Below are 11,684 nucleotides of genomic sequence, written 5' to 3'. Positions count from 1 at the left end.
GCTCTTTTAGAAGAGGAAGCACAAGCCACAGATATTAGGTCCACTACAGCTATGTTCACTAGCTGAGTGTACCTGTGGAGCACAATACAGAGGAGATGGGGAAGGAGACTCAAAGTATTTACAGAGTTCCTCTCAATCATTTGTGAAGTCCAAAAGGACTCCTGTTGCAAGTGTGTAAGCTGCCAACAAAAGCTGACAGATTTATTGCAAAAATCCCATTTTAACAGACGAGCTCAGCTAGAAAGTAGTGGGAAAAGCAGATGCATCATCGGCACCTTCGAATCTATGTCCTAAGAGCGAGCTTGGGGCTCAAAAAAAGCAGCCCCTGAAAGGTGAACTATTCCTTGCACCTCCATGTGATAAACATGGCAGGAGCTAGAGCACCATACCCATTGCCTCTCAAGAAAAAGAGTGGGAAGGGAACAGATGACACAGCCTGTAATCATTTGCAACGATGTATCTTAGTGCTGAGTTAAGTTCTGCACCCTCTGCAGCTGACTCTGGCTCCCAGGAGGACTCAGAAATAGTTATTGTTCTCCTGCTGCTACCAAAGAAAACTGGGTCCCTCTGCCAGATTGTCAGGCACAAAGCAAATTAGTGCATAAGGAGTAAAGATATGGTTAAAGCGAACACTTGCATCCAAAACAAAGGAAGAGGAGGGTTCTTCACCCACTGCTTAGTTAATCTGCATTAATGACATTAACTTACAAAAACCACGCTGGATGCTAAATGTTTGCACAGCTTCAAAAAGTGACTCTAAAAATCAATTGAAGAAAAGGTTACTGAGGCCTTTTCTGCTTAATGGTACAGAAATGCCAAAGATACTGTTGGAGACAGGACAACGAACTAGAGACACCTTTCATCTTGATTTTGCTGGGCAGAATGTTCTTAAAACTGGTAAACTAGAATTTCGCTGAGAAGGTTGGTTAAATACATTGTTTTTCCATTTGAAGGAAGCAGATAACCTATTTCAGTGATTTATGGTGCTGCAGAGATGGGCTGGCAGCTATGGAGGGAAACCCCGGGGACGGTGTTTTAGTGAAAGGATGCTTGTCTTTTCTTGCTACAGAATAGCTGTGAATGCAAAGAAGTCCAGTCCAGCTCTTCAGAGGGAAGCAATGCCTTCTCCACAAAGGCGGGTTTGATTCTTGGTACGTTTTTACAGATTAACACCTTGGGATTGGGCTCAGAGCTGCTCCCAGTCACTGATGTGACTTTTCCTTCCCTCTTCATTATGTACCACATTATATTGGCTCTCACTGTGTGGCATCCAGAACTCGGTGTCGCCACGTAACAAAGAAAAGTGAACATGTCAACAGCCTACTGAAACAGATGGAACAAAAGCCTTTTCCACAGCAGGGTATAATGTATCAAAGTGCAGGCTCAGAAAACTTGTAAAGGAGTGCCCAAAGGAAAACAGGAAAACAGACAGACTCCATCACACTCAGAGGGTAAGTTGCCAAGAAACACCTGGAAATCATCGTGATGCATTTTAGCAGAGAAAGATTAAGAAAGAAGTTTCCAAAGTCTCACAGAGGACAGGAGGTGCTGACAGACAAAGGTGTAGTCAGAGCAGCAGAAGTCAGCTTGCATTTGAGCTTGCCTGCTTCAGGCTTATAGCTGACATGCAGAAGACAGGCTATGCCAGCTTGGAGGCTTCTATCAGCACCCAACTGATTTTGGGCTAGCTTGAGCCTGATCACGTTTGGCTCAGGTGTGCTGCTATCTCTACCTTTTACACACACACCAAGCCTAAAAGGTACAACAGTGGAAATGCAGACCTGGATGACCGTCACATTTCCCAGAGAGTAGACTATGCCAATTGTTGCTAATTAGCGTTAGCATAACAGTGTTTCATCCCTGTGGAACAATCCCATGGGAATGCTTTCCAGCACGTTCCTGTACATAACTTTACAACTGGCATGGTAAGCAAATGTTTTGCTTCAGATATGAAAGCTGAGAAGTTTGCTAATGATCCGTGATACCAGGAAGTAATTGAACAAGAACTCTCGATTCTGTGTTTTAAACAAAAGCTTGTCTTCTTTCAAGGTGGCATCCGACATTTTTTCTCACCTTCCTGACAGAAAGACTTTATTCCTTACTTAAATATTTGAAACTGATGGGCATTATGAGCTGAACTATTAACTAGCATCATGATCTGGAATCTAGAAACTATCCTTTGAAGTGAGCAACAGCTCTTCAAACTCTACCATCAGCTCTTTGATGAACAGCTGTGAGGGAAACAGCTTCTTAGAGAATTGCAGGCTGAACCAAATTCTCCTCTAGAATGGATCCCAAGTACTTTTTGTGTCCTCTTATGTCTCTCTAATCTGTGGACATTTAGGTTTTTCCTTCAGTTACTAGATTTGTGAAGTTTTTAGCCTCAGATACTCTGCTGCTTGTTTTTCTCATGTGTTTCAGGACATGTATCAGACTGGTACAATGTATTTAGTGATCTGAGACAAAGAGTTCAGACTTCTACACTGACTTCATCAGTTTGGTGTTTTTTTTCCCCTGGAACTTCCATAGTTACCTCATTATTCAGTGTTTCCTTCACAGCACTGTCACCCTCCAGCAAACACATCTATGGACTTAATCTCGACACTGTGACATCCAGGTTTCTGACACAACTCCCAGAACTTCAAGTTTTATTTACTTACATAATTTATACCCTTTCCCACATCAGAGTAATTAGCATAAGTGTATCTATAGAAGTGTGTTGGTAAGCACACTAAGAGGTTGTACAAGTATAATATTTTAAATGAAGGAACAATGAGGTACTTACACGGCAGACAACAACTAAATTCTTCTACTCTCCCCTTTCTGTAATAGCTAGTTTCAGAGTAGCTGTCTCCATAATCTCTGAGAAAACGTAGAATCTTTCTTACTGAGGGAGTTGCCTGTGTCTGAACCGCATCTTTTCCTGGAGAAAGATTTTACAGATGAATCTGTCTGTTCTACAGATTCGTTCACAGGCTCAGTTCCTGAGGTGAATTGTCCCTCTTCTGTCTCTGATGTCCTGGATTCACTTTTAACACTAGTATTGTCCTTAAAAAAAAACAACACAACACCAAAAGAAATAAAACCAAAGATCACTCAATGTTATCTTGTAATAAAAATGGTTTAGTTCAGATCACTTGTCACGGAAGAAAGAGATGTATTCTAGCGTGGGTAAAACCAGGGGGAAATGACACAGATCTTTACTATTAAAGGGAACCCTCTCTTTTACTGCTGCAAACACTGCTCATCCTATGTTATTTTCATGGGTTGAGCCCTTCCAAGGAAGCTTTATGTGGTGCTGTTTTGAGAACTGATGTAGTAGGTAGGGTACGTGGAAATGCTGACTGCAACAAGGCTTCTCCCTGGTGAGTTAGACGGTATCTAGATAAAGGCTAGATAAGTAACTTCTCCAAAGCCCTTGCAGACTCCGGGACAGCACCAGAGCCTTGGGCTCTAGGCACTGCCATATGGCCAAAATTGTTAAGTTACTGACTTGTAAAAATGTGGGGATTATGTTTGGGCTTTTTGGGAAGGAGCACATCTCTTAGTGGCAGGGATCGATGGTGTAGGCCTGACCAACAACATTGGCCTGGCTTGGATCTTGGAAAATTCTTAAGAGATTCATTGTCTTTAATCTCAAGGTTCACCTCAAATTCACTGAAGGAGAGGATAAAATCACTTTGGAAGGACCTACAGAAGATGTGTCTGTGGCTCAGGAACAGATTGAAGTCATGGTCAAGGATCTGGTGAGCTGGAGTTACTAGATCCAGTAAGAAACTGGGGGAAGAAGGGGCAACAGAGCAGAGATCATGAGGTGTTTATCACATCCATATGATGTCTTGACATGCTTAATCGAACTTGCAGAAGACAAATTGTGTGGCAGGTGGATGACACCCCTTGGTTATGAAACTCATCCATAGCATTCTTGAAAAGTCAGCATTCAATTTTTTGATGCAGAGAAGGAAGGATTCTCTTTGTTATAGCTGGAGAGGCATATAAGTAAGTCTTTTCAATGTTTCATGAGCACAATGTTCTCTTCTCAAACCAGAGGAATGCTTGTGCTCTGCTTAATAGCAGGAGAAGTGCTTGTAGCTGACTGCTGGTGAGTCAGTGCCAATACTGGCAGTAGGCAGTTACTTAGGGCACGAGACAGAAGCAGTGGCCTACCCTACCTGGCCCTATACAATTCTTTTTAGATCAACTGGATGGATTACGCAGAAATCAACGTTGGCCACCAATTCCACCGACACCTCATTGGCAAGAATGGAGCTAACAGTAAGTGGAGTGCCTTTCTAATCCTTCCCATGCTCAGACTCTCCGTGTTTAGTAGATCATATCAGGGGCTCTGTAGCTCACCCAGTGTGCTGTCTCCATCACATTTCCTCTGCTTTTCTGGAGTGGTGGTGGTACAAGGAGAGAAATGGGCTGTGAGGCCTTGCAATGGCTTTAATGTGTGAAATTATCTTGGGAGCTTGAACAGTAGTGGAATTACTTTGACATGTCCTGGAGGAAATTTTTTTATTATTATTTTTTTTAAAGTTTGCTCTGTGTGAATTACATTTTAGCAGCCAGTTGTGGGTGGTGGAAATCTGCTTGGTGAGGAATGAAGGCAGTGGGTTGATTAACAGTGATAACATGCAGCCGTGGCCTTGCCTCAGAGGCAGTGGGTTGGTTGACATGGATGATGTGCAGATGTAGCTGGTTCCCACTAAGTGGTTAAATAGCCCTGTAGATGGTGGTGGTCTGGCTTCTGGAGGAGGGAGGTACAGCACAGACTGTAGAATATGACCTTACTGCAGTCTACTAGTTTGATTGTGCTGCAATATCTTCCTCAACAAAGAATCTGGGATAGAAATGAATGATTATCTTCTGCTCTAAATGTGATACTGTTTGGGGAAGAAATGTGCCTTGTTCTGACAAGTGAACAATTGGCTCTGTAGATGCCACAGTATTTACTTGTGCAGGTTCTTGTGTGGCACAGATCTGCTCTCACTGAACTCCAGGGTGAGGAAGCAATTTCTCCTGTCTCAACCCTACCCCCCTGAGCCTTTCTCAGAGGTGGGTTTACTTCTTAAACAGCCTCTAAGCAGTGATAAATCAAGGTGCCTTGCTTCCAAGTCCTTGCCTAGCAGACTGTGTCACCACAGTCCTTGCTTTGAAGTTAACAGGATTAAGGACCTCTACAAGGTGTATGTGTGTATTCCCCCAGACAATGAGAAGAGCAACCTGATCAGAATTGAAGGAGACCCACAGGGGGTCCAACAGGCCAAGAAAGAGCTGCTGGAACTCGCTTCCCATATGGTAAGTGAGTAGGATGTGATGTTTGGGAGACTGCAAGGTTTGGGCTCTTGTGTTCCCTTGTAACCTTCTGGTGCAAGTGTGTGCCCCTTGCCCACTGAGCACTTGGATCTCATAAGTGCAAATTCCTCTTCACAAATGTCTTCCTCTGTTCCCTCGAGTAGCCCTTCTCTGTCAACCTAGAGTGAATTTTTTCTAGATAAGAGGGACAGTGCTGGCAAGTAAACTGTCAGGCAGCAAGCTGGTAATTAAAAGCATATAGCTCTCCTGCTGAACACTCAATGTGAACTCTGTTCTCATCAGGAAAATGAACACACCAAGGACCTAATTGTTGAGCAGAAATTCCACCAGACCATCATTGGGCAGAAGGGTGAGCGGATCCGGGAGAAATTCCCAGAGGGAAGGCTTTTTAGGAGATGAGGAATCCAGGGGGGGTATTTTCTACACAGGTAGTAGGCCTATCATCAATGAAGCTGTAACTTTAGTGGGTCTGTAGCTCAAGTGTCTGAGAAGATAGTTCTTTTAGCCAGAAGCTGCTAACACGGTTACCCTTTTCTGAATGGGAAAAGGGGATGTGTAGGATCCCCCCCAACCTTTGCATGTGTCTGACACAAGGGTTCTTGCATTTGCTTGAGTTGACTATAAATGACCACCTCCTACAGGTTATCATCAGCTTCCCAGACCCTGCACAGAAGAGTGATATCGTCCAACTTAGAGGTCCCAAAAATGAGGTGAAGTGCACAGAGTACATGCACAAGATGGTGGCAGACCTGGTAAGGAGGTCTTCTGTCTGATGTTCCCTCCTACATGCCTGAATAACCCTGGGGTAAAGCAGAGCTGTACTGGCTTGGGTAGAGCTAAAACACCTCAAGAGGAGGGAGCTGTCGACACTGTTTTGGCTGAATGGAGGCAGGGGGGTAATACCTGTTATTTGAAGGCTATGGGGGAACGTACTTGCCTTTGTTTACTCTTACAAGTCTCTTGTATAGAGAACTTCCTTGGGTCTAAGCCTATTGTCAAAAGCTTGTTTATCAGAGTTCCTGCAGTCGGGCCTCACTTGCCACGACAGTGTAATCTTCAGTTCTCCCTTCCTTTCTCCCTTAGGTTGAAACAGCATTTCTATTTCTGTCCCCATCTGCAAACAGTTCCACAAGAACATCATAGGGAAAGGAGGTGCCAATATCAAGAAGGTGAGACATCTTTCCTAACTCAAGTGCTCATGATGATCACTGCCTGCAGCAGAATCCCACTGGATGCTCTCTCCTGCTCATTGGTGATGTCAAATGGCCTGCAAGGGCTTTTTTCTGACATGGGACACTTCTGAGATGATTTTTTTTCCTTTGTGGCAGATCTGTAAAGAAAGCAACACCAAAGTTGATCTCCCAGCAAAGAACAGCAACTGAGACGATTGTTATCACAGGCAAGACAGCAAACTGTGACGCTGCTTGCCACAGGGTTCTTGCCATCCAGGAGCTGGTAAGTGAAGCAACTGGCCTTTTGCAGTTGAAGGACTTGAAAATGTTGCTAGAAGACACAGATACAGATGTGGTTGTAATGGGTGAGGGCAGGGAGGAGACAAATGTGTCAGTCTGTTCTTGACTCGTAAACCTAAGTTTGTGACTGCTCCTGTCAGGAGTAGCCAGTCTCAAAGCCCTCTGCTCAGGCATTTCTTCCAGATCTATAAAGCGCCTAGCAAGGTGGGAGTTAGAGGGTAAGCAGAGTGGGTGCAAACACATTTCTACAGCTTGATTAAGAGGCTGGTACTGTCCTCTCTTAGGCCAACAGCACAGAGGTGGAGGTCTCTATTCCTTCCAAACTGCACAGTTCCCTCATTGGTGCCAAAGGCCACTTCATCCGCTCCACCGTGGAGGAGCATGGTGAAGTCCACATCCACTTCCCCACCAAGGGCTCTGGCAGTGACACCGTGACCATCAGGGGCCTAGCCCAGGGTGTGGAGAAAGCCAAGAAACAGCTGCTGCACCTGTGAAAGAGAACAAGGTCTTAATAAATAAATAAATGGCAATGAATCAGGATGAGTTTGGTACAATGCTCTGTGTTGAGAAAGGAGTGTACTCTGAATAATTAGAAAAGATAAGGTGGGCACCTGAAGGAGATAACGAGACCATAAAGTCAGGAAATTGTTGAACAAAGAAAATGGAAAGGTCTATTCCACCTAGATCCCACCTATTATGAATGGAATGATTGGGTGCCCAAATCAAGTGAATATGTATGTAAAGATGTTGTGTAACCTCTCACGAAAACTGTATAAAATACCTAACTTTTCATTGGAAACTTGGGAGCTAGTTTGGCCGGTGCGGATCGGCTAGCTCCCCAATGTTGCACAAAATAAATACCTTTGCTGCTTAAAGACAAAATTGGTCTGTGAGCAGTTACTCTGTGCCATTTTGGCATCAATGTGGTGAGCCAGGCAGGAGAACTCTCCGCCGGTGCTGGAATCCAGGGGTCTGGGGGCCCTCTGGGCCCTTGACTGGATCTTCTGTTGGTGAGACTCCCCTACCCCTCTGCTTCTCACACAGGTGGACAAGGACTTCTGCACAACATGAAAGGTATTTATATTTATTCTTTGTTTTGAATATTTGATTGTCTTAAGATCTGGGCAGCTAAAAACTTCCTTTAGGGTGTCTTAAGATTTGGGGAATTCCTAGAACATAACAACTGACATAGCGCTCTGTGTCTTGTTTGTTTGTGTTATCTTGTTACATGTTCAAAATTAGTTATGAATCTTGTGTAAAAAAAACCCAAACAACAACAAAAAATAATATTCTGGCAATTCTAGGTGAGGATAGCTGAAAACTTAACATGCTGCTTAGGGCCAGAAAAACTTAGAACTTGGTTTTTGGCAATTGTTCATTGAAATACATACTTTGTGTGCCAACACAAGCTGTCAGCATTCCTAGAGTTGTATGTAAGTGCATGGTACCTGGTAACATACTGCCTGTGTGACTGAGGGCTGCCCAGAGAGTGTGATGTGTGTGAGACGCAGTTTAACTGTGAAGCGAGTGGGGAGTCCCGATCTGTGTTTGTGTTCCCTGTGAGGGGGCCGGCCAGAGACAGATGAAGCGATTGAAAAATCAAGGTATGAAGTGGTGGAATGCAATATTAGATATTAGAATACGGAACTGTGGACCAAACATTAGAACGAATATCATTTGGGAAAAGCACAAACATGGGGACCTAGGTCAGTAAAGGGGAGTCAGAGGTCTTGGGAATACAGCCTATTAAACCCTGTTCCACAGGCAGTAACATTCCATTTGAAAATCCTTTCTTGCCGTGGCAGGCTGCTTGTGTAAGGCTTTTATTGTCTGCTGAGGGTGCTGGAGTAAATGAAGAGAACCAGTCTTTTGGGTGGGAGTGCTGAGGCAAGGCACTTTGTAAAGTGTTCCCCAAAGCAAGGACAACCAAGTCATGCCTCATCCTAGCTTTGTGGCTTTAGCAGTGCTTTCTGGCTCTTATCGTTGCAGGTGCTGTTTTCTTGTCTGAAGCCCTGGGGCTCCTGTGTAGCCACCACACCCCAGCCTGCAGATGATGTCCTCAATAAAATGATCTTTCCTCTCTTCTGACTGTCTGCCATGTGATAATTGGGGACTAGGCAGATATTGTTTGATGGTGTGTCCTAGGGGAGGACTTTGGGATCATCCCTTGGCCCAGACTTCTTGCCAGTGGGCATCACGGCTGAGCTCAGGTGCTTTAGGACTCACACTGCAGCACAGTCACGCAGGGAGGTAGGTGACACCACCTCTGGAGGTGTCACTGTCCTCTCAGCTTCTGCTCGGATTCTGGCTAAGACACAACTCGTGCTGAGGCTTGATGGATGCTCCATCGGGGAGCAGCGCCATTAGCTCAGAGCCAGGGCAACACGCAGGCAGACACGGTGTTGCCGCTGCCCATCACCTGCAGCTTGCTATCCCCTGTGGCCGTCATCCCTGCACACTGACTGCTGGGCAGTTTCTCCAGACCCCCACACTCAGTGCAATGGTATAAACCAAACTGCCACGCTGGCCACTACAAATATGTCTGCTCACCCAAAAAGCTTTTCCAGCAGCTCCAACAGCAGCTGGATTGCTGAGGCTTTTGTGCATCCCAATGTGAATGGGAGACGCCCGTGCCCTGATGGAGGACAAAGGATGAGTACTCTCACCATCAACCAGCTAACTATTTTGTTCATAAGCTTTTGTGGTTTAGGTGGGGCTGCCAGCTGTGCACCACACAGCTGCTTGCTCCCTCCCTCCCCAGGGGGATGGCAGGGAGAACTGGGAGGCTCAAAGCGAGAAAACTCGTAGGCTGATACCAAGGCTTTGATGTGTGCAGGTGAAGGTGCTGGTGGAGTTTGTGATTGAAAACTGCGGGGACATCTTTGGAGAGGAGGTGGCTGGCCTCTCCCCTCCATCAGCCAAGGAGGTGCCAGTACCTATGGACAGATGCACAGGTATGAGGAGGGGCTGAGGGTTTTCAAAATCTGGGGCTTCTGGTCCTATTCCTTATTGTGCTGCTGGTGGATTTTGGTTTAGGTGTTGTCCACTTCCACGAAGTCACTTTGCTGCATGTACTTTTGTGTTCCAGAAGTGCGTTTGGAAGATCAAAGGAGCCATGTAGGTGAAGGAAACACAGAGCCCCAGGCAAAAGACTTCTTGGACACAGCACCGTCTCTGTTCCTCCTCTACAAAGAAGCAGGGGCAGATATAGTGGTGAAATCAGAAATAGTAGAGGGATGTCAGGCCAACAAACAATGTGATGTTTCTCATGTATGACAGTAGTTTCTGATAGGTCCAAGTAGCTGCTGTGCCTTTTTCTGTCATTAGATCCCTTGTCTGTTTGACTTTTCTCACCCTGTAATGATAGAGAAGAAAAAACAGAAAGGTTCAGATGCATCGGGAATGTGCTTAATCAATCTAAATACTTACAAGAAGACCAATACAAAACAGCAGACTTAAAAATAAAAGGCTCACGCCCCAGAATGGGATAATGCTGCTCAAAGGGTAACAGCAGAACCGTGTCCCAGGAAGGCAGAAGAAACCCCAGCAGAAAGAAGCTGGCAAGGCTTTTCTTGCCCTCCTTTCCCTGTGTTTCTCTGAGGTCTGTCCTACCCTCCAAGGCCCCTCCAGTTTGCGGTGCCCCAGCCCGCAAGGGGCAGTCCATCATCCCAATTCATCAGAGCTCCTGAAGCCTATCTTACAACTGTGCAAAATGTGGATAATGCAAAGCAACCAAAGGGATCTTATTTGAGGAGCTAAGGTAGCAATTTGGAAAACAGTAGCTTACTACTCTAGGTGTCTTGCCACCTGTCAACTTATTTTTCTGGTTCAGGTGCTTGTACCTTTGCCTCCAACCACCCCTGAGAGCACAGCAGACTCCTCGGTAGACCCCAAATAGCTGATGAGCCTTTCAGAGGAAAGAAGGTAAAATGAGCTCCCTTTGTTTAAAATAAGAACTGATTCCAGTTGATCATGGTTTTACCAATCTAATAACGCTGTGGAATATCAAGGTTTGCAGGGTCTTTCATTTCAGGAAAATGAAAAGCAAAGAAACGGAAAGAAAAAACAGGCCTCTGGAAAAGAGGCTGAAAGCATACCAGAAGAGAAAAGGAGAGAAAAAAAGCTTTTGGAGATCAACCGTTGAAAAAATTCAGGAAGGTCAAGAAGCCCAGGTGTGTACCAGACACTGCTGTCCATCTTTCAAAACTCTGAACACTGCACTAAGTGCATGAACTATATTTAGTGTGCACAAAGATGGCCCCAGATAGGAAGCAGACACCTGGTGTTTGGAAAAAAATGCATGTCAGCAGGAAAATGCCATTCCCAATGTTGCAGGTTTTGTTTTACACTTATTGAAGTACTGTTTGCTCAAGGGTAAGCAGACGCCTCGCCCCAAGAGCCTCAATCCTTAGCTATTCACCCAGCTACCGAAATAAAGAGGCAAAGTAAGTCCTACTGTTTTGTCTGTTAGCAATCCTCACACTGCCCTGTATCATCTGAATCCCAAATATGCAGCAACGTTGTTCCAGGTCACTACATACACCTTAGATGCTGGTACTTTTTAAAAAGGCCACATTTCACCTGAGGTAATTTGGTGGGGGGTGGGGGTGGTGTTTGTGGTGGTGGTGTGTGTATTGGGATGGACACTTTTTAGTTTCTTACTTCTTCTTTCCTTACCAGTAACAAAGGTATCTTTCTCAAGATCTTGAGAAATGTCCTGAAAATAAGTTTTCATTACTTTTTTTGTATATAGATGATTAGTTTTTTAATGTACGCTATTTCACTGTTGCTAAAAGTACTATATTCCACTTCACATGGCTTGTTTCAATGACAGCCTTGTACCGTAAATTCATATCGTGTACCTCCTTTTTCTTAGGATCCACAAGCTGCGAT

General features: G+C 44.9%; 1 protein-coding gene across 1 annotated transcript; it reads left to right on the top strand.

Moving 5' to 3' along the window:
• Window positions 1-3,390: 3,390 nt before the first annotated feature.
• On the top strand, window positions 3,391-8,078 carry LOC308064328 (vigilin-like). The gene is made up of 4 exons (XM_080388640.1): window positions 3,391-3,746; window positions 4,197-4,275; window positions 5,162-5,301; window positions 5,961-8,078. The coding sequence occupies exons 1-4, from the start codon at window positions 3,732-3,734 to the stop codon at window positions 6,090-6,092; spliced, it is 366 nt and encodes a 121-aa protein (XP_080244766.1). The 5' UTR covers window positions 3,391-3,731; the 3' UTR covers window positions 6,093-8,078.
• The last annotated feature ends 3,606 nt before the right edge of the window (window positions 8,079-11,684 follow it).

This window comes from Falco punctatus (genome assembly GCF_963210335.1).
Source record: "Falco punctatus genome assembly, chromosome: 5".
In the NCBI taxonomy this organism is placed as follows: domain Eukaryota; kingdom Metazoa; phylum Chordata; class Aves; order Falconiformes; family Falconidae; genus Falco; species Falco punctatus.
This window is presented reverse-complemented; position numbering and strand designations above follow the sequence as displayed.

Excerpts from the sequence above, each read along its gene's own strand:
- LOC308064328 (XM_080388640.1), top strand. Across the intron at positions 4,276-5,161 it reads TGGCAAGAATGGAGCTAACA|TTAACAGGATTAAGGACCTC; the intron begins GTAAGTGGAGTG and ends CTTGCTTTGAAG. Across the intron at positions 5,302-5,960 it reads TGGAACTCGCTTCCCATATG|GTTATCATCAGCTTCCCAGA; the intron begins GTAAGTGAGTAG and ends CACCTCCTACAG.